The 23,490-nt window shown below is 40.9% G+C and overlaps 1 protein-coding gene across 5 annotated transcripts in view; it reads left to right on the top strand.

The window, feature by feature from the left end:
• Nucleotides 1–9,192: 9,192 nt before the first annotated feature.
• agrn (agrin) overlaps nt 9,193–23,490 on the top strand; it is a 300,695-nt gene continuing 286,397 nt past the window's right edge. For 4 of the 5 annotated variants that reach the window (XM_059333522.1, XM_059333518.1, XM_059333519.1 and 1 more), the window contains exons 1-2: nt 9,193–9,580; nt 11,423–11,684. In XM_059333522.1, coding sequence (XP_059189505.1) covers nt 9,380–9,580; nt 11,423–11,684 — 463 coding nt within the window. In that variant the 5' untranslated portion in view covers nt 9,193–9,379. The remainder of the gene's footprint in view (nt 9,581–11,422; nt 11,685–23,490) is intronic. The other variant, XM_059333520.1, reaches the window with a different exon arrangement.

Below are 23,490 nucleotides of genomic sequence, written 5' to 3'. Positions count from 1 at the left end.
TAATGTTATGATACTATATTATATACAAGGAGCACACCTACAACAAGCATTCCTTTTCAAGTATTTATTTATACAGCAACCTATGAACTTTAACCTCAAAATATGTGTATGTGTGTGCGTGTGTGTGTGTGTGTGTGTGTTTGAAGCATGTGTATCTGGAGGAGTGTGCGCGCTTACGCGCATGTGTGTTTTTTTTTTGGCAAAACCATAATACCTATCATTGATCCGACTTCACTTTGATCTAGTAGCGGGACAAAATTGCGTCCGGAAGAGGAAGAAGAAAAAATCCACAGTATAACAATAAGCCCGAGCACTGGTCCCTACTGCTATTGCTGTATGGGACCAGTGCTCGGTGCGATTGCCCCGTGGCCCTTAATACAGGTAAGAGGAAAGTTATGTATTATGATTTTGGAGTGAACTGTCCCTTAAAGTATGTCTTCAGATAAGAAGAGTGGGTTCTATGACATATGACAATGTTGCATCCCATTTACCTCAGAAATCACTGATGTCACACCTGGGTTGAACATGTTCCAGCACAACATGACAGGAAATAATTTAATTTCATGGAGAGAGGGGGAAGTGAGGTTAGCTTTCACTAGGTTAGGCATTGTAAGCAATCCCAGTTGATAACAAGTGAAGTCAAAGTAACTTTCCCTTAAAATTTGTGCCTCTGTGCTATTAAAGCCCATGATAATGTAAATATTAGTGATTTTGTAATAATGATAAGTAGATATATGAAGTCTGTTAGTTTACTGACTGATATTAATACAAGTAAAAGGGTATCACTGCATAGAATAGAGAGGATGTTCGGGTATTTTAGATACAAATTCAATCATGAAATTAGATGCTTCATCAGTCGTTTGGATCTGCAGCATCTTAGCTCCAGCCCTTCTGCAGGCGTGCTGAACAGCATTAGAGAAACACTGATTTTTAACCTGAAACTGCTACATTTAGCATTTTAACCGGTTTTAACCATTGAGGCTGTTTGATTTGCAGAGGAGGATGCATCTGCAGATAATTCAGCTGCTGCAAAAATCCTTCTGAATGTCTGGATCTTAACAAGCAGAGCAAACATTAGCAGCAGCCACTGCTAGCAGCTCCTCTGCTGATATGGCGAATTGCATCTGAGAAGTGTGGATTTTAACTTGAGTTTAAATCACCTTGTCTATTGGGTTGGTTTGGATTGGACGAGATCTCTCAAGTTGATTTGACTCCCAGTATAAAAACCCTGAACAATGAACAGTGAAGGTAATTTAACTGGGAGAAATTCACTCTAATGACAGCATTTCTCCAGCTTTTTTTTTATTTTTTAAATTGTTTTGATTGAGAGACCCCTAGTGGCAGAAAATGACCTATTGCAGGTGTAAATGATTAAGCAAAAAACAACTAGACAAGGCCAACTTCCAAATATCACGAGTGTATCAACTGTCACCTTGAAATTTTGCGGACTATGTGTTTAATGTTTTATTCTAACATAAAGATCTAAATAATGCATACATACAAACAACAAAGCCATAATGACTTGCATTTTTGCAAGGTTAGCACATCCACAGCCAGGTCTGTCATACTGTGAAACAGCAGAGAGAGGGCAGGCTGTACTGGAGGAAACTGGACACCACGTCTGTGGTCTGAGGCAGATAGATGCCAGGCAGGCAGCCGAGGCTCGCTCCTCTGTTCTCATGCTGATACCTGATAAAGGCGACCGAGCCCATGCTCTGGATAAACAAAAGAGCTACAGGAGCCTCGTTTGATAATGCTGGAATGTCTCAGTGCATGTGTGTACTTACTTCGTGTCTCTGTGTGTTACATGTTGGGCAATGCTAAGTGGGAGTGTGTCTGCACATTATCTATAAGAGCCATGTAAAACATAACATAGTAACTGAACAGGATAAAGGATGTTGAAACAGAGCATAAAGTTGAACTCCAAGACGCTGAATAACTTTTGCAAGAGTGCTGCATTATTTATGTGACACGAACTGTAAGGTATCACTTACACGACTCCAACACAAGCCAATGGTTGGATTGGTTTCCGATACAGCGCTGCACAGTGATTCTCTGACTGACCGTGATGCAGTGATACACAGGGGGTGCAGCAATGCAGATGGTGCTTGGTGAAATGCAGCCCCTGGGCTTTGCATACAATTTGGCTGCTAATGCTGCATCTCAGGTTACACCTCTTTCTTTCCAGTGACACATGTCTGAATACAGTCAACTCTTTCCAGCTGTGATGGGTTCCTCTGCGTAAGCCATCAACTTAAGTATAACTTATCAAAATAGATTATAATAAAAGACTTCATCTGGATCCATCACTGTCAAAACTGTCTTTGGGTTTTTCTTGCCACATATTATTTAAAAAAAAGACCAACAAGCTTTGCACTGACTGAAAAGGTGTTATTTCAGGACATCACTGCCATTAAGTGGCTCTTTACCCACTGAGAGTGTAATATTGACATATGTGACAACAGAAAAAACGAATACATAATCTTTCTCACAACACCTTCTCCGTGTCAGCCAGTAAATCCCCTCCGAGGGAATGTAGGTTGATGTCTTTGCTCCCCAGCTCCTCTTTATCTCCTGCTGTAATTGCATCTGCCTACACTTTGATTCACAAAAGAGCAAAAGTCTTCTTTCAGTCGAATACTTGTTAAAGCTTGTTTACTTTGTGGGGCTTTTGTTGTTGAAATATTTGTGGGAGGAAAAGGAGGAGGGCTGTCAGGAGATAACTGGAAGTGAGGGGGACGTGATCGTTCATGTGCTCTGGCAAGTTTCACATTATAGGAGACGTTACAATAATTATTTTTTGTGTCCACAGAGAAAGACAGCTGATTGTCTCAAGGTGGTTGTTGTGATACAGAATGTAGTTAAAGTCTAAAGATGCCATCTGACCTAGGCACGTTTTTGCACGCAACATTTTACTTTTTAAAGGTTCAATATTGTGAAATTTGTTATTATTAGTTCTTATATAGCAGCTCTAGATAGTATATAAATACTGTGATAGTACACTTAACACTCAATCCACTAAGAAATACACACAGCTCATATTCAGAAACCGTGTCTTTAAACAAGCTGTCAAGACCTCTGTATGGTTATTATGTCACAAATGTACGATAAGTAGGTAGAAAGAGCTGCTACAGTGCTGTAACAGTCATTTGCCAGCTGCATTGCCAGTGCAAAGACACTGTGAGCACAGACCTGGAAACGCTGACCAATTAATGCAGACTGGGGTTTTCGGGGGGTTAAAAAGAAACAAAACGTAGGTGCTCGCTCAACCTTACAGCCCCTCCCAAGTGGCCAGTAACATAACAAAAATCCCTTTGCATCCCAAAAAGTATTATCCCTTTGGTCATTATAGAAGAGATGTCGGTAAAATTGTTGATAGGACACCTTGAACTGGAAGCAAGGCTGTGTATGACTTTTTTTTTATTATGAATGTTTGTAGGTTTATATTTATAAAATTTAACTTGAGCCAAGAAAGGTAATTTAAAAAATTGATAATGTCATCACAATGTAAAGTTCGTGGCCCTTGCAGGCCTGTGCATATTCATAAAAGCTAGAAAACTTCTTTGGTGAATAGTTTAAGTATATTCAGTCAGACAGTATGAGAAAATAAATGCCAATTCATGTAAATATGTTCTGGTATAAACCCAAAATGACTTTACAAATTAGGATAATATGTATAGTTTATCCATTTATTCATTCATTATATTGAACCGCTTATCTGACCTCTGGTCATTGGAGTCTGGAGAACTAGAGTAGAGTACACACTGGACACCCTGGTCTGACTATCACAGGACAGATACGTAGAGGCAGACAACCATTCACACTCTCAATCAGTCAAATGAGTCTTTATACTGTGGAGGAAGCCTGAGGACCGGTAACCCTCCTGCTGTGAGGTTAAAGTGCTAACCACTACACCAAGCATAGTTTTATACACACATGTCTAAATTAATTAAACATGTTGACTACATAATTTAAATGTAATTTTTTTTTGTTATTGCCATTTTTGCCTTTATTTGACAGAGATACAACTGTTGCATTAACCAAAGTTTTTTTTCACCACTAGGTGGGCAGCAGAAACCAAGACATAAACTCAACATTGACAGTTAACCATTTAGTTCTCATCTTAACTAATAATTGCTTGACATTTTAGCAACAATAGTATTAATTTAGAGTCATGTATCTGGTCCTGATAAAAGTAAGTCTAATATCAACTCCTTACTCTGTTTTTTTGTTTCCACCAATTAGTAAGGAGATTTTTAGTTATTAAATAATTGCTTGTGTTCACCAGCTAGCCACTTGTTTGTCGGCTATTTTGGATCAGGGCAGTAGGTTTAAAAGAGCTTTTGGCTTTAAAACACTTACCTGCAGCAATGGGGTTCAGGAAGTGATGATGAGAGAGACTAAAGATACATTTCCTGGGCAGAAAACCAAAGCAAAGCTTGTAAGATGCTAACATGTTAAAGTAAGGTAAGCTAACCTGTCGCTACTAGCTACACTTTTTATACAACACAATAAAGAAAATGTAAGAGGTAATGTAAAGAATATTGAAAGGAAAATAATAGGTCTTCAGTATAATAGCAGTATTTAATAAAGTACCATATGTTGTTCTGTGTTTTATACTATGATTAGTGTGTTAAGACGGAAATACCACGGAATTTCTGTACCACAAAACCCTTTAATTTATTCTCATTACTGTCGTCCAAAACCACAAACAAAAGAAGAAGGTGGTTTTGTCCAAAAATGATAGCAGCAGAAATTCCTGTTTGACACCAACGTACAGCTACATTAGGAATAATTTATATACATAATGACATACAGTGGAAATGTTTTTAGTGTTTGGGTGTACTCTTGTTCAAACTAGTCATTACTGCTATAAAATGAAGCTCATTTAGATGTTGAAGCCAATGAAAATCTTATTTAAAACCCCAAGGTAGCCTAGCAATCTGCCATTACAAGCAGTTTCATGTAATGCAGTCAGATGATATTAGAGAGTATGTCATTTGTTGATTTGAGAGATTATTTGTGTTTAAACACTATTATTTTCACTTCACCAGGAATAGTGGGAATAAGTGTAATGTGTTCTCCAGCACACAAGCAACACTTTAGATTCTCATCTCTTCTGTATAAAGCACATGAAAAGCACTGACAAACATAATTTTTCACTCAAAACAGTTGTCTATTTGGGTTAACTCAGCTGTCAGAGCTGAGGCCTACTTGAACAAATTTCTGCAAATATCCTCTCTAGCAACTGTGCATAACCAAGCCTGTCATTTTCCCAGGAATAGAAGGGTAGTTAAAATTACAGCTTTTGAGGAGTGGAAATTTACGCAGTGTCTGTTCTTAAATAGGAGCTCCAACAAAATAGCCATATGGTAACATTTACAGATTCAAACATGGGAAGTTTTACGATATAAGGGGAATCTTTAATGACATATGACATAGCGTGACTTTAGCATCCGCCTATTCACCGGTTGAATTTAGTTTACATGGAGTTTCAGTCTCTGTCCAAGACCCTAAAGTTGATGCTTAAAATGAGAGATCCGCATTTTATAATGAGATTTAAAGGGGGCAGAGTGTACCTAGTCATTCAATACCAGTGCTACAGTATAATCCTCCAATAAATCATGCTATGGCGATATTAAAAAGACAGGCTTTTAACAGCCTTGTCACCTTCAGGAACACTTTCAAGGATCCTGCTGAGTTCCCAGATCTAAGTTTATGAGCTTAACCCCAAGTTCTTAAATGAAAGGACATTTGATAATGCAAATTTAGGTGGCCTTTAGGTACAGTGGCCTCCAACAACTTCTTAGAAAACAACGGACTATTTATCTGTTAAGTGCTCCACTATGTTAGGCCAGTTAACTGCAAACCCTCCACTACTTGGTGCTTATCAGAGCTCCGAAGATAGCTGCCTGCTTCAACTGGAAATAAGGGTGTTGAGAGCTGTGAGAGTGATCCAAAATTGTAACAATCAGCTGAAAGATTCTAAAATGCTTTACGGCTGAGGGGAATGGTAGAGTTGGGTGATCATTTTCTGTGGGTTTGCCACTATGAGCAACAGCTTTCACATTGAGATTGCAGTGTTTCCCCTAGATTTTTTTGTAGCAGCATCGCTGTGAGTTGGTAGCCTAGCAATGCTAGGGGGGTCTGGGGGCATACCCTACCGCTAGAACATTTTGAAAAATAACCATTTAAATGGTTACTTCTGGTGAGATTTTTAAAAAATGGACAGATTGGGACTTAAAAATATGATGTAACAATCAACATAGTCAAGAGTGTATTCCCTCAGTTTCCGGGAGAAGTGCAAGTGAAACTAGAAAATTTCTAAAGAAATTTTGATTGTGTGCTTGCCTCTGGCCCTTGATTCTCGTTGCTTAAATCACCAGGTTAACAGGGACTCTGTCCTGAGTTCACAGACACCTTATACAAGTATCTAGGACAAACGGATCAAAAGTTATGAAAGGGGGCGTGGCTAATCAAAAAGGGCGGGACTTTATGAAACATTGTTATGTATAAGTGGTCAGTGATGAACCATCATCATGCTTGGCAAGTTTGAGGAAGATTGGACAATGTATGGTCAAGTTATAAGGTCTCATGTTTTATGAAGAACAACATGTCTGTTCACTTAGAGTAAACTGACAGTTATCAGTTAGAATGTCTGCGTTGGAGGAGGGAGGGGGGAGGGGGGGGAGGCTTTGGTAGCTAAGCAACCAGGTGGCCAGGTGGAGTCGACCAATCAGAGCAGAGCAATCAACTGAAAGTAACTGACAGTTCTGCCACACTGAGCAGACAGAGGTGGACAAACTGAAAATTCTGGCCTCGAACAGAAAGCATTTTTGACAAAACCATAATACCTATCATTGATCCGACTTCACTTTGAGCGTCCTGAGTTCTTCCTCAACGTCTACATATGTTTTTTTTTAAGAAAGATGAAAAAATAGCTTTTTGTTAGAGCGATCTAAAAAAACAGTTAAATTTTTTTTGGGGAGAAATCTTCCTGCGTTTTTAATATGGGAGCCAATGAGGCAGTTGGTGCGTTTTGTTTGTGCATCTGTGCGTCCTGCGCCAAAACTATAACTCTGACAGCTTTACCAGAGGATTGTGAGTGAGAGGACAAATTTTCCTACGTTTCTATGTATAAATTATTTCTGTCGAGTTAAATTTGCGGCTTGGAGCGCAGTTTTCAAATTTATTTTTTGACAATTCGTTCTCTCCCTCTACACTCTGTTTGGTGACATCACCACTCTAGACTCTCCATAGGGTTACATTGGGGGGATTTTTTGACGTGTTTTTGCCCAATAATTTGAAAACCGTTTGTCGAAACCCTTATAAAAGTCATAGCACACTTGTCATGGGCAAGCCGGTCGATTTGATACCTTTTTTGTGTATGTGCGACAAAAACTCTGGGAGGAGTAGTCGACCGAAAAACGACACGGAAGAAACGGAAGAATAATAGTCCCGAGGAATAACAATTAGTGTGCTTTTGCAAGCAAGCACACAAAATTACCATAATGACACCATATTGGCTGTAAAGAGCAAATTCACAGCTTTCAGAAACTGTTTTTTCGATAGCCTAAACTGTTAAATAATTAAGGTAATCCAAAGTCCGCTTGCGCAAACTTGTCTCCGGCGCAAGTGAAAGTCTTCAATTCGCCCATGACATGACAAATCAAAAAAAGTTTTTTGCACGCCGATGCAGAATACATATAGGGGAAACACTGAGACTGTCAAAAAAGACCCATGAATGTTGTTTGTACAGCAGCTTTAAACGGCCCATATTTACGTTTGCAGTTAACAGCGCCCTCTAGTGGCCATAGTCATATGGAGAAAGTCAAGGCGGAAGTGACATGATAAAGGGTCAAAGCAGACGGTGAGGGGGATGAATGGATAAGCGAGTATAAAGAATGACAAGGTCCACGAAGGTGGATGGGAGGTCTGGTAGATGGGTCAAACAAACACAGGACTTTGACCCAGGAGACCTCAACTTGGTTTTTGAAATGAAGTAACTTAACTTCATGTCACGATGTACATTACATTTTACGTCACGTTTTTTATGTCCTGTAACACATGTAATGTTTAATACGGCAACCACAGTGCAGCTTTAAGGTTATGTTTTTTTATTTTATTTTTTCATTTAACCATTCTACATCTACAATCCTATCTGAAAGCTTTGTCTAAATTGAAAAAGTTGTGAGGAGAGTATTCCAATCCAAAATTCCTTTTTGGCCGACAGCCTGGTGAGCTGCATCTAATAATTGATTACACTGGTGCAGTGCAGGCAATTTTACAAGACAAAATCGATTCTTTAACCATGAAATCACCATGATAGACAAAAAATAAATGTATCATATTTTATTGCTGAAACACTACATACAGGACATCCACATATTCTGAAATAGTCGGGAGCTCGAAGGACGTGGAGTGCATGCCTACTTTCTTATAAAAGTAAATTTAACTTATGTGAGTGATACAGTTGCTCCTAAAGCCATTAAGATTCTGTGCTCTGCTTCTCCTGCCTTGCAGCTCTGAGAGGAGTCAGTGGCATCAAACTACTAAACTCATACATACATACATACATTTGAAATACTTCGAAAGTGGGGAGCAATATTTCATCACTACCAGCAGATTATTATGTGTTGAATGTGACAAATCACCACATAATGTTGTAACAGTGTCTTAAATCTCTAACAGTGCTTTATTAATTTCTGTTAGGAAATAGATCATTTGGAGAGAAGCGATATGACTACATATTCTGCACACTGATGACCCATCTCGTGCATGTCATATTTACAATCAACACTGCTGTGAATCTGCATAGAGGCTATTGGATCCCTGCCTGCTCCTGCTTTGTGCATCTGCAGGATCTGGGGGTTGCCGCTGATGGGACCGGAGGTAAAGACATCGTCTGTCCGACTGGGGGCGACGTTGGACAGCCACTTTCTGCAAGCATCCCGCCCCCCGCACCACCACCATCACCACCCACCTCACCCTCACTTGTGGGATCAGCAATTCAGATCGCATGCAAATCCAGGAGCGTCACTGTGGATGTGTGTGTGTGAGAGAGAGGAAAAAGAGAGGGGGAGAGAGAAGTGCAGTTGCATTCCTGGAGAGAGAGAGAGAGATCCCTGCCCCTTCCTCCTCCTTCCTCTCTTCCCTCCTGGTCTCCCAGCCGGCGGCGGCAGAGAGGGATTTTCAACCCGGGCTGCAGATGCGGGGAACACGGCTACAGAGTGAAAGAGACACCGGTAGTCCGTAGGGAAATTGTGGAAAGGAGCAACATTTAAACGCATTCGAAAGAGTTTGGAGTTTGTTCTCCGGCGATCCGGGCGGTAAATTTTGATTTAAAGAAACTTTTTTGGGTTACATCCGTGTGGTGGTCATGGGTTCCCAGCGGACACTCGGAGCTGGCCGGACAGCGCTGCTTCTGGCGGGGCTGCTCGTGGCAGTGTGGCACCGCAGCGACGCAACTTGTCCGGAGAGAGACTTAGAGGACAGGGAAGAGGAGGCCAACATAGTTCTGACCGGCACCGTGGACGAAATAATTAACATGGACCCGGTGCATAATACCTACTCTTGCAAGGTAAGTTGTTTATGTGCTTTCTGTTACGATCATGTAAAGTATCCGCAGGAGTGCATTGCATTGCTCAAGAGAAAGGCACCTGCTCCTTGCGCGAAATTAGGACTAGCAGAAGTCACATTGTCCCTTAATACCTTTTACTCTCATGTTGCTGATGCAAGCCACCGAGTTTCTAGTCCAACTCTCTGAAAGGCATCAACAGCTTGCTTGAAAAACATTTTACAAACTCATTCATCCAGAAGAGTTTGGCAGTGGTTACATGGAGACTGACAGTGAATCCACTTTCTATTCAGAAATAGATAGATGGTGTTTTTTTATTCCCTCTTACCAATTACATGGCTTCACAGGAGGCCAAACCGACCTTATAATCATCCCAAACACGCTTCAGTAAGAGCCTGGCTCTGTAGCTCTCACTTGTTTTCTAGTCATGCATGTTGAAAACATGAAGACATTTGCCTGTAAAGGTGATACTCTGAGGCATGATTTATTCTGTGCTGCTGCTGACAAGTGCCAACCCTAACTAGGGATTTGTGGCTTGTAGCTATAACAGTGATGTCCTTTGGGAAGAAAAAGTCCATAACATATAATGAGATAATTGTGAAGGGCCACAGAAGCATTTAAAGTACCCAGTACAGTGATGATGAGACAATAACATGATTTTTGTTCTCAGTGGAGAGCACTGACTGCAAGGTGTGCCCGTATCAGTACAGATGCATCGCCATGCTTTACAGTTTCATTAGTCACTCACGTGAAACTCATGTAAATTTCCCCATTTTCTTAATGGCCCCTGAACATTATGTCTCTGACTATTGGACCACACAATAGTGCACGGTGAAAAAAACAACATCCACCGTTCCACAAATAAGCTCATTTCTCAATCAGGATGCAGCCGTCCTATGTCCTCATTCCATAACCATTCATCACGAAACAAACTTTTGCATCATCATGGACTTGTGGTAGACCGCTCTATAATCTGTCAAAATAAACAAGTGGTGTTTGGTCAGCTCTCTCGCTGCTCTCTTCCTCAGCTCCCACATGCTTCCCGTCTTCCCGGTGAATCAGTGGAGTAGATTAGAGGCACAACGCTCTCCCTCTGGAAACGGAAAACCACCACCAAGCGCTGAAATGAGACAAGTTGGCTAACATGTAGCGGAAGGGCCGATCTTTCTCATGACATGTGCATAAAGCAGTCTTTGCTGCACTTCCTGTGATGCACTATCTGTGCGTGCATGCAGTGTTTTAGATATGTTTTCAAGTGGCTGGACATGAGCTGTGTGTGGATCTTTTGGATGTGATGTATTCCAGTAGAAATAAACACTTATTACATTAAATGTCACAGGATGTTGTGGTTGTACTGCGGCTGCCCTCTTTCAGTTGATTAATCGGCCAATCAGTTGTTTTGGTCTTCGTCGACTAAGATCTCTTTAGACAATTATTTTTTATTTCCAAGAAACTTATGCCTATTAACACATATCTGGTAAGCACACAATTTTAAGTATTGCTTTTGCATGATTCTTTGTTGAGAGACTCAGTTTTGAGTTATTGTCCATTAAATCGACTACTCAACATAATCACATGAGTGTTAGTCGACTGAGAATCATGCAAAGTGCGACTTTAAAGTCTGTGTTTACCAGAGATTTGCACTTTTTCTTGAGGATTCTGAATTAAACAACAGAAAAACATGACTAAACAACTAAAGGATAGCAAAAGACAAAAACAACCAATTAGTTGACTACACAGCTAAGAGGGGCCATCCATACTGTGCAAACCTATAAATTAAAATATGAAGTATGTTTTTGACAAAATGCTAATATAATGTGCTGGCTCTTTGTCGTTGGGTCAAAGGTCAGGGTGTGGCGCTACTTGAAAGGGAAGTCCAACGTGAACCGCAAAATTCTCCTGGATGGCGGCAACAAGTTGATGATCGGCGGCTTTGGCAACCCGGGGATCTGCGACAACCAGGTAGCCACGGGCGACACACGCATATTCTTTCTCAACCCTGCTCCGGAGGCCATGGGACCAGAACACAAGAACGAACTTATGCTCAACTCAAGTCTGATGAGGATTACCCTGCGCAACTTGGAGGATGTGGAACACTGCGTGGAAGGTAAGCAGCCAATTTTGTTGCGAACAGAATAAAACCTATGTCTTATTTGGGATGGAATGTACAGTACGTGTTGTTGGGAGTCTGAAGAAGTAATCCTAGGAATGATAAACATGTATGGGAGTTAATTTTCAAGATTATCCAGGCTTATCATTGCCATTTGATAAGCCAATTCACTGTGACTTATATTTTGTGGTACCTGTGAGGAATTCCGTGTAGGATCTCTGCTGTAGTTTCTCACAGTAATTGTAAATCACTTAAAGCTGCAAGGATTTCATACACCGGTGGCTGCTGAAATTACATAGCCCCAGGCTCACAGCGTCAAAGTTTCCCAGAACTCCCTGAAACAAGGACACCTGAGTCATTTTAGGAGCTTTGTTGCCATGGCGAAGCTCCAGCCTTTCCCAGTGCAGCCCTGAGGTGGGTGTGTCTGTTTAACACCTTAAGGACACAGGCTGAGTGGTTCAGGGATGATTTCCAACCTTTGCACCATGTAGCCCTGCCATTTTATTAAGTCAGAGGTGAAACTGAAACACTAATACGTGACGTGGGAGCTTTACGGAGCAACACAGGTTCCCACACGCACACTTTTTCTTTTTACAACTCCCTTGCAGGTTCTCACCATTTAAACGTCACTGTAAAAGAAAATGATTCTTATTCTTCCCACACATGAGAAATGCTTTAAAAAAGGAGTTTTTGATATTTGGGATGATTGATGTCTTGTAAAGTTTGCTTTTGTTTATTCTACGATTGAACTTTAGCGTGAAACAACTTAATTAAATACTTTTATTCCTCTGAGTCCTTTTTTGGTTGCGAAGTCATTCGTCAGGCTCTTATGAGACGAACCATACAGCCATGACTAATAAATCTCAGCATCTACCGTGACTGTGAGACTGTAGCAGCCTCTGCCCCCATTGCCAGTGAACAGTGAGTTTGCTGCTGTTTAACTTTTACTGGTGCTTGACAATGTTGGCAGCTGTTCAAAGTTTGAATCTAACACTTAGAGCGGCCGGGAGCACCAGGGGGAAATGAATCAGAGCACGAATCACCTTACTGAAGACTTTCTGGGGCAATCACTGGTTCACAGTTGTAGGGTCTATATTCTGGGTACTTTCCTGTGAACATTTCTGTGTGGCAGGATGTTCCAATGGATGGAGCTTGTTTGCAGTGTTAAGTTGCATTTGGCACACACATAAAACTTTCTCTGTTTGTCTGTCCAGGCACGAAACACTGCACTGCTAACCTTTTTATTCACCCCCCTTTTCTTCTTTTTGGACTCCTGTTGTGGAAAGGGGAGTTTCTTGGCCCTGACAAACTGTCTAGAATGTGCCCTTTTTGTTTCAGGGCTTTGTATTTGAAGAGGGTTTACTTCACAAGACCTGATTTTCTCATATCACCTTACAGTTGAAGGAGGGAAATACTTCAAAAAGTCATCAGGCAAAAGTTAGATAGAAATCTCAAATAACGGAACATTTTCCATGGGAAGCTCTGGAGCTTCTTATGCACACACTGTCCAAGATCGTGTGACAATTGTCAGGTGCATCCCCACCAAGAAATCTGTATTTGTGTTTTGGTGGGTGAAATTGGCCCTGATAATTAACTTGCATGCTTCCATCCGGTAGCGAAAGAGCTTTGAGGCTTGTTTCAGTGCAGAGTTTTAATTAAGAGAGTCAAGTCAGATCCCATCCGTTGTGCTCAACCACTACCCCCGGAGACTGTGGGATGTCAGTGCAGCGGGACAAGACTCTACCTGCCGCAGCACACTCATTGTACCCTCCTCTGCTTTATCCTCATTCTTGACATTTTCGATAGCTAGGATAGACTCAGGAATGCCTGGCAGAGAGCGAGGTGGGGAGGCGCATTGTCTGAGGTGGAAGAAAAAAGGCTTTGTGTGAGCTGCTTGCCACCAAGAGTTTTGAGAAGACACGAAAGAAAATAAGACGAGTGAAGTAGAACGATGTAAAAAACAAAGAAATGTTTTGTACATGTAAGAACCAGAGGGATGTTGTGTTTGCTGTGGCATGTTTGTAAGAGTCTGGATCCGTGCCGCGTGAAGATGGATGCCTTCAAGCATTATGTTTCACACTCTTTCTACTGCTGTGCTCTCCGCACAGGGCGGTGGCACTTTAGGGCCACTCTGTCCATGTGTGCGATCACTTGGCTAGAGGCTTTCATCTGCCACAGAGCGGCCCTCCCCAGAGGAGTGTTTACAAGATCTCAGTAAACACTTGCAGTGCCGACCAGCTCTCTGAATGCTGTAAACCATATTTGCCATGCAAAAGAATCTCCCCTTTTTTGTTTCCTGATGTCCTGTCTTATTTTTACTTATTCACTGGCATTTCTGTGATTGGAATAAATAACTAAAAAAGCGAAAACATGTTACTCTTCAATTCCGAGTGTACCACATCTGCTTTGTTGGATATGCACCTTGTCAGGACTGATAAGCAGAGGGCCTTTGGCACACATTCTCTTCCTTTGTTTGGTCCTCCAGCTACCATTCAGTGAAATGTTACCAAAGTCAGTAGTGCCGTGCAGAGAGTTGACAGATAATGTGTCAGAATGAAACGCAGACATTTGCTCTGTCTTTTGGAAACAAAAATGAAGTCATGGTTTTGTCAAAGTGAATGAAAGGGGCAATTCAAGATTCAACCATGCGCCCTGTCTCGCAAAAGTATGTGCTTTGTTTATTATCATTTCCATTTTCCCCCAGTGCTGTGTTAATGGCAACAAAGAAAGAAGGCGGAGGTGTTGGGGGTTTGGAAGAGAGGAAGCCCTCTTGATGGAGAAGTGTTGAGTGTACAGGGAGATCCTATCCTTCTTGGCCTGTTTATCAGCTGCTTTTGTTTCAGCCCTTGATGACTTGATGCCAGTCTTTTCCTCAAGGCCTAGACGAAGAACAGCAACAAAGGGCTGTTTCTTCCTCCGGTCTTCATCTCCTTCCCTTTTTTATCTGCCTATTTTTTAGAAGAGGAGAGATGAGCCACTCACAAGTCAGTGCAGAGTCATGCAACAGCTGCATCAAAGATCTTTTCTTTGTCCCTTTTGTGCTGCATGCTATTTAAATACATAGTACTGAGTGCAGCTAGTGTGCTCCACTGGTTGGACAATCAAAAGTCCTTGTGGGATGTTAATGAGCAGTATTTTACTGCTCAACATACCACCACTCTTTATGATCTGTGTGTACAGCAGTCCAGAGGCTCACTGGTAATGGGGTTAGCCAGGCTTGCTGAGAACATGATGGGGGTCCTGATTTGCCAGCAGGTGGTCTTGCTTAATGATGGGCGAGCAGACAGTCCTGTGGAATGCTCCTCGGGGTGGGTGGGATGTGGGATGACTGTTTGAGCCCCCCCCCCCCCCTTTTCCTCTAGCGCTCCTTCAGTGTGTCGGCCCAGGCTTCACAGAAAACTGAGAGCTTTTTTTCTCACTGTTTGTGCAAGGAGGAGGCCTGGAATCGGCAGGAATTCCTTACCTGCACAAGCTCTTACCTGGCTGCCTCCTCCCTCCTCACCTTCTTGATATGTGAGGAGATAATGATAAGGGCAAAATACAGAGGAGTGAACACTTCAGTTTTTAGCCAAGTTATCTACTTTTACATAATGTAAATGTCAATCATCCACTGGGCGGTTGACTCCCATGTTTCGGCAACAATTAAAGACTGAGTGAAAAAATGCAGGGGTCACTTCAAAGCTGTAGTTAATCAGTGACTCAAAGCCCTGGAAGACAGTCATGCAATGTTGAGAGTATGTAGATACTCCAGCCCAGGTTAACGTCCAGGATTTTTTAGCAGAGGTGGACACCACCTTTGAGAAGTTGATGGGAGTAGAGCATATTGACCAACCAATTGACCAACCGACCAGAAGTTGTCAGCCCTATGTGTCTCATGTGGGTCTGTTCAGCTACCTCCATTCATTCTTCTATCTGAAGTAGTGCCTCTGCTTGTTTTATTTCATACGAGTGATTTCCTCTGAGTTTAGTAGAGGAAGGCAAGGTGGTCCACCTCCGCCATTAAAACACTGGGAAATCTTGCCACAAGTTGGTTTCCCTATAATTTTATAAGTCACGATCCACTACCATCTGCTCATCTTTTAATCTCACCAAGACCGTCTAGAAAAAGATTAGAACATCACTAACCTGCTGTATATCTGACTTTCCCAGGGATAAAAACATATGGCTTGTGGGTAATTCCAAAGGGGAGATGGAGGGTATTTTATCGTGTCTTTGGAAAGTATGTGAGAACTCTGCGCAGACAGGTGACTGAACTAAAGCACTAAAGCAAAGGGGTCTTTATCCAGTCCATGTCTACACAAGCAGCCTTTTGTCTTTAGCAAGGAGAAGTCAGGTTAGGGATTGGATTTTTCTCAGGGTCCTTGAATGGATTAGGCTATAGTCTTGGAGTGAGAGTTCATTTTGCTTGGTGTAGAGCTTTCTACAAAGGTGTACCCTTGGTAAATCTGTGTACCCTGTGTGGCTTATGTCAAAGCATTTATGCAGTGAAGCGAACAGAATTGGACAAATGGAAAGCCTTGATTGAAGGCTTTGATGAAATAAGCAACAAAGGCTTGAAGGGAGAAACAAGACCAATGAACCTGTTTGCCAGCTAGCCCAGAGTCTCCAGAGTTATTGCACATTTTAGATTTTAATTAAAAATGCGGGAGCGGAGAGCCTGCTTGGCATAGCGATAAAGGACTGCAAAATGAAAAAGCCATGAAAGATGGAAGAGAGCAAAGGAGGAACGGACCACTTAACCACAGTCTGTTCACCTTGGCTTGTATCCCAGCCCGAACCAGGAGTGTATCACTCTCATGCTGATAAGAATCATAGATGGTATTGATAGTGTGCAAAGATACCTACATGTAGTGACATGCCTGTCAGTGAGATGTTAACATCCCCACAGTGTACACACAGACATACTGTGTAACATCTAGCCTGTCCAAATATCCTGTCTATGTTGCGAAAAGGCAGTGTATAAATTTATTGTTGCAATTTATTTGCTCAATGAATTTAGACAAGATTTTATTAATTTCCTCGATTTGTATAATGTCCCTTGTATAGCACAGTACCCTGCTGTTCTCATTAGGTCACTACCCTATAAGGTAGGACTGGGCAATATGGGCAAAATCTTTTATGCAGATATTGGTCTTTTCATGTATCGTAACAATACATTTCACAATATAGCATGTTTTGTGGAAATTGAATAAATAAATAGTCATAACCAGATGTAAAGCGTATTTTTTTGAGTGAATTAGATAAGAATACTGAGTATTTTTTAATTGAATTAAGAACATTAGTGCAAAATGAACATTAATTAAATTATAGAGACAGAAAAAAAAAATTCTGCTATAAACTCACTATGTTTATATGCCTGCACACAAATACAGAGTAATTACATTGAGACAATAGTTTGATTTAACAACTTTTTTCAGAGAATTCCCAGGCAGTTACCAACAAAGCTGAATTAATGAAATTCATCATAAAGACAGTCTTGCAAACCATTGTTAGAAAACACTACAAATATATATTTAAACCAACATTTGGATTCCAAGTGGACCCATTACACATTATTCCCCATCATTATTATGCAGAGAGAGAATCACAATATGATTCCACTGAAAGACGATAAATTATTATTATTATTTTATTATTATTATTATTATTATTATTATTATTATGTAATTATCGCCCAGCCATACCCTAAGGGCAAAACACTGTCATCAGCAGAAATATTCTTAAAGAGACTACTTGTACATGGTCATCAACATGGCACCCTTTTCCTGCAGTTAATGGATAAAGGTCTCTCAATCCTCGTCATGATCAAGTTATTTAGTTTAGTAATTTGATTGTGAAGCTGAAGATGTGTTGTTTTGAAGCTCCCGAAATTTAAAAGACGATGTAAAGTCACTTGATGTCAAACTCCCAGTTAAACTCGTCTGTAGTGTGAGAAGAGAAAAGTGTAACTGACCTGGGAGGATCTGGGCAGGGACTTGGATGTACAGTGACCCGGAAAGCTCCCTCTTCTATCCCAGACATAAAGAGCTCAGAGCAGCAGTCTGCATGAGATCTGGGCTCCCTTTGGGGGGGGAACTGGATCCGTGACAAAATTCTTGCTCCAATACGGCATTTCTGAAGCAGGGCAGCTGCCGTGGCAAGTGTGGCTACTTACTGTCAACATGCCAGAAACATCAGGTTTAGAGAAAAGATGCATGGTGGGACACCAGGGGGATTGCAGAAGCCCTAATGTGATTTGTATTTAGGTCAGATCAGCTGTCACTCCGGAGCGGCTCAGATCAAGAGAAAACAAGGAATTTTTTTTTTTTTTTCCTGGCCTATAAATTCTTTTTGTAGTAGGCTACTGTACATCAGGGACTTTGGCAAACTTTCCTGTGGAAATAGTTTGACAAACTATCATGTTGTTCTCTTTGTAGTCTTTGATAAACACAAAGTCTTTCAATTTTTAGCTGGATGCAGGAATTTGCTTTCATTCAGTCACAAGAGCATTTGAGAGGTTGTGCCTTGTGATGTTGGTTGTCGATAAGGCTCGGCTCACAGTTGGCGTTCCAGTTCACCCAAAAGGTGTCTGATGGGGTTTAATTTGAGGCTCTGTGCACAGAAAAATGGTTGAGGTTAAAGCCACTTTCAGTGTTAGGGTTGATGGTATCTAACTGTTCCAAGAATTAAACTTCTAATTGTGCCAAAAGACATAGATAAAGGTTGCTGTTGTTGAACCCTACTTCAAGTGTATTGCCTGATTTATCACGACATCACAGTGCTGCACATACAGGAAGTATGGGAGACTTGACACTTGGGGGTTCCATATAACACAAACAAATCATGGGACGTACAGGCCTTTCCTGTGCTATTTTGCGCTTCAGACAACAGCTCAGTCTCTTTTACTTCCTTTCCTCCCCCTCATCCTCTGATGTCTCTCTGTTGATGGGTCGCCATGGCGAACTCAGGATGAACACCTCTCTGTCCCTTGTGACTTGTCCTCCACGCTTCCTTCTGTCTTTGTCATTACCTCTTCATTTTTCATCCTACTTTCAGGTGTCATCTTCAATCACGTTGTCACATCCTGATGATGGCCTCCACATGTGTCTGTCTGTCATCATGCGTGCGTGTGGACACGTCTCATGCTAACATGACTTGGTTGGCTATCTTGGAAGCACTTTTGTGGTGTGCAGGGCTGATATATGAAAGCTGACCTGTAAAATTTTTTGGTTTTATGTCTCCACTCTTACCTTTAACACATATTAAATTCTTCCTGAGTCTTTTGTTGCCCCACCCGTCTCCCCGCTCTCCCTGGCCGCCCTGTTCTCTATTCTCACAGTCATCATCTTCCTCCTCCCAGTGTTCCCATTTCACAGCGGTCCCACCTGTAATTACACTGGAATCCCATTCCCTGTAAAGCTGTCATAGTCCTAACAACCAGGTGCAGTTTGCGCAGACCTGACACCAGCCTCTGATCTAATTCCATGTGCCTCTCTCCCTGTCTCTCTCGGCTTCCTCAAGAACTCAGGTTTTTAAAATCGGTTAGATGAGGCTAGTTTATTAAAATGTGGGTCTTATTTCATATTTAAAAGGAGAAAGATCTCTTAGGGAGTACTGCTGAATGTCTTAATAAAGAAGTGTAAAGCCTTTTGGAGCTCCAAAAAGAGCTGTGAGAAGTCTGGCACTACTAGTATCACACAGCTGAATCTCTGACTGAATAGTTGCATTTTGGGTAACGTAGGCACCCAGTTTTAACAATATAGAAGCCTGCGTAGAATGGTAGTTCACAGATAAGGGTATTTCAAACGCTAATATCTGATAAAATTCAATAATAATAATAATAATAACAATAATAATAGCACCAAATTGCTGATCTTAGATGAACATTTATTTGACACTGTTATTGTTGGCATTGTATCTGTTTGCTTAAGTGGAGTCTGGACCCTGTCTGAAGTATACTTTTTATTTTATTTAAAAAGATGTATAAACTAAACAACTTTCCAAAGATTAGCAAAAAACTAACCTTGTAAAATAATAAACAAATCGATTGATTGATTTAAAAATAAATACAATTTTAACATTTATCAGCAGATAGCAGCATCTACTTTTCTCTATGAGACAGTGTTGTTGTCCTGGCCTTCCCTTGTGAGATACTATAATTAATAAAGAATTAGCCTTGTGTGCGCAGACACTGGCCCATGCCTCTTATCTTAAAGTTGCAGTAATTGACCTGCTGATCAATTTATCTGCTGGTAGCATGGAATAAAAAAAGACAATATCTCTGGCTGTGCTGCATTGAACTTTGTGTCTGTGGGTTCCTGTATCTGTTCATCATCATATGTTATCAATGCTAAATCCACAGAATACTCTTTGAAATAAGTTGGAATAAACTGCAGATATCCTTAAAGATGTTCAGAAAATAAATTGATCTTAACTGACTTAAAATTAATGATAGGTGTTTGGGTGTATTGATTACGGACATTCTGACAGGACTCTTGGCTGTTGATAAAAATATCCATGAGCTGCTTTGGGGATTAAACCAAGAAGAGAAAATTGGAAATTTAATGCCACTTAAGATGTTAGACTTTGGTTTCTTGAGTTATGGAATTTGTGATATGTCTTCCAACAAACCCTTAAGATGACAACTCTCCTGAGAGATGAAACCTCTTAGGAATTTTCCCCCTCTCCCTCTCGCCCTCTCTCTCTCTCTCTCTTCCTCCAGGCTGACAGATTTGTCTGGCTGCAGGGAGGCACTCAGCCTGCCCCTGTTGTTTTAGCCAACAATGGCAAGGACGTGATGGCTTTCAGAGACAAACAGAGATATCTGGCAGAGGATGTCTCACTAGCTTGAGCATGTATCTGTATACACACACACACACACACACACACACCCACACACACACACACACACACACACACACACACACACAAACACACACACACACACACACACACACACACACACACACACACACACACACACACACACAGACACACAGACTTTACTATCTCCTCCATCAGAATGAGACATAAACATAATGGGTATGTGTCGCTGTATCTGACCTAGCCAATGCATTGTGATTGTTTTAAACAATGCACAGTCTCCAAAGTAATAAGTGAATCCCTACCTCACAGGGTTAGTAGCAAAGCTTCTAATGCCTGCAATCTGTTTTTTTATTGTAAAACTGACATGATATGATCAGAAGTTCAGCTTGTTTCAATCAATGACAAGAGTCTGTGAGTCTAATAATGTAAAATGACGTGACTGACCTTATCAGGAGCCCAGGAAACTTGAGATGAGTCTTCTACTAGTTAGTGAAATGCTCAGAAGCAGATGAGTAATGTGAAACATAATTGCACTGGCAAATAGCATTAGCACACGGTAGGTTGTAGGGTGTTTAATATAGACAAAGCAATTCAAGGGAATATAATGGAAATACTCTGAGACACGTGGAGCACACAGAGATACATGCTTAGCATTGATACTTGAATTCAGAATTTAGAAGCAACTGCAATTCTTCTGTAGTATTTTAGCACTGTTAAGGTTTTCTGTGGGTTGTTTGTTTTTTGTGGAGCTGTATATCCCGTAGAACCCATTTTGTTCCCTGTTTGAGGGATGGAGTGCATCTACGAGGAGGGAAAATAGCTCTGCTACAGAGAAAGTGTGAGTGGTAATACAGCAGGGAGTAAAAGGAAAAGTAGGAGGTGAAGCCCAAGATTAAAGAGCCTGAGTGATGGAGAGCCGGAAACAGTCGGGGAAGGGCAGGCAGGAGGAGAGGGGAGGAAAGAAGGGAAAGGATAAAAAGAGTAAATAAAGTAAAAGGAAAGCAGAAAAGAAAAACACAAGGTTGGCTAAAAGTTAGAGCTCGCAAACTGGGATGGAAAGGAAAGAGAAAGACGAGAATGTGGGAACGAGGTAAGAGGATAGACCTCTGTTGTTTTGATGTGAAATTTCAGAGGTATCTCAAAATCTCAGCACATAAAACTAACGTCATTAATCAATGGTTGACAATTATTTTACTGCTAACATGAAATACAACGATGATTTATAACTTTTACTAGGTATTAGTCATGCTACAATTTATGTTATGTTCAGTTGATTGTTGTAAACTATATTTGTTAATAATTACCAAATAATGTGTAAACCTTTAATAAATTGTTTGTAAAGTATAAAACACTATTTGCATGGCTGTTATGAAGTTGCAACTCATGCTTATAATAATTAGGTAATGATTAATAAGTGGTTTATAAAGCATCAAGCAAAATCAATTTAACCAATTCTTTCCTTTATTGGTGATTTACAATTTGTGCACCAATATGATATATAAATAATGTTTATACATGCTTTAAAAATTATCTATTAAGTATTTAACATGGTATTATTATCATGAGTTGCAACTTAATTACAACCATGCAAATAATGTTAATAGTTTGCTCATGTAGGTCATATGGAGGCATCAATATTTAAGTGAGAGTGTTAAATTAGCAGTTGATAGTAACTTGTGGTTGCTGTAATGATAATTATCATTTGGTGTTACCACTGAAACTATTGGCCAGACACTATTAGGGGTAAGTGTTGAAATGAGTTTTCCCCTAATTTTGGGTGATCCGTCCCTTTAAATGGCTCTCTTTTAATCACACATGAAGCCAGGACCATCAAATAGATAACTGGTATCTTTTCTCTCACTCTTGCTCGTTGCTCGTTGCTTGCTTGCTTGTGCTGGAACCACAAAAAAGGGCAGCAGACGTGAAGTGAGTGCCATGAGGCAGCTTTCGGCATTTTCCAGCAGAAGCATGGTGCCTCAGAGAGGCTTGGCCTGAGGGAACAAGTTCTATCACAGACTGCAAGCTGTTGCCAGAGGTATGCCCAGATCAGCCTCTCCAAATCCCCCCTTATTGTCACTCTGAAGCCCCTTATACTGCATTACCTAGACACAGTGGCCTTATTACCATACAGCACTGTCAGCCATTTTGAAGTGCCCCAATCCTCTTGTGACCACGACAGTAACAGCATCAACTACAAAAAAGTTTCTACATGCATCTTTCGGAGAGATGACTTTTCCCCTGCACTGTAAGTGGGTGGAGGCTTACCCTGGAAGAGCACTTGAAGCAGACAGGTTTGAGAGGCCTCTTAGAGAAATATATGAGCATAACGATGGCTAGAGGCATCGAATGTACAATTTGGGTTTGAACCAGGCGGCAATCTCCGTGCCTGAGCATGGAAGCCACCAGGAAGTGCATAAAGCCTGCAATTCACCGAAAATTCCAATAGGGGGTGCTAAGTTTGGCTGCAAAAGAAATCTGCCCATTCATTTCAGTGCTAAATTTGAAAACTTCTCACTTGATTTATTACCTCAGAAAAATTTTTCAGGGACAACATTATGGTCTCAATCGCTAGTAAAAAATCTTCTTCAAGACAATTTGATGTCAATAGTTCTAATAATGGCCCCATTTAGAAGAAAATAGAAGATAAAGAATCGTATGATTTGGGGCGTTTCTAGCTTTGATTGACAGGTCACTGACAAGGCGAGCCGTCACCAGGAGAGAAGCAGAGCGTATCCACGGCAACGTGTCAATAAAGTTATATATAACGTTATATAGATAGAAAAGAGGACGTTTAGCGGTTTGGTCTCATAACTTTGACCCTTTCACACTATATTTTCACTTAATGACAGTTTATTTGAAAGTTTTGTTCAGTAAAATGTCTTGTTCAGCGTTTGGTTGGACTAACAGACACTCCAAGGAGTCGCTGCTCAGTTTTCTGAGGTAAGAAAGATAAATTTTGTTTTTGTTTTTTTGCTAGCCAAAACTAACATCCCAGTTA

Source organism: Centropristis striata, chromosome 5, assembly GCF_030273125.1.
Source record: "Centropristis striata isolate RG_2023a ecotype Rhode Island chromosome 5, C.striata_1.0, whole genome shotgun sequence".
Classification (NCBI taxonomy): domain Eukaryota; kingdom Metazoa; phylum Chordata; class Actinopteri; order Perciformes; family Serranidae; genus Centropristis; species Centropristis striata.
The sequence above is the reverse complement of the archived record's forward strand: the minus strand, read 5'-3'. Positions and strand labels throughout refer to the sequence as shown.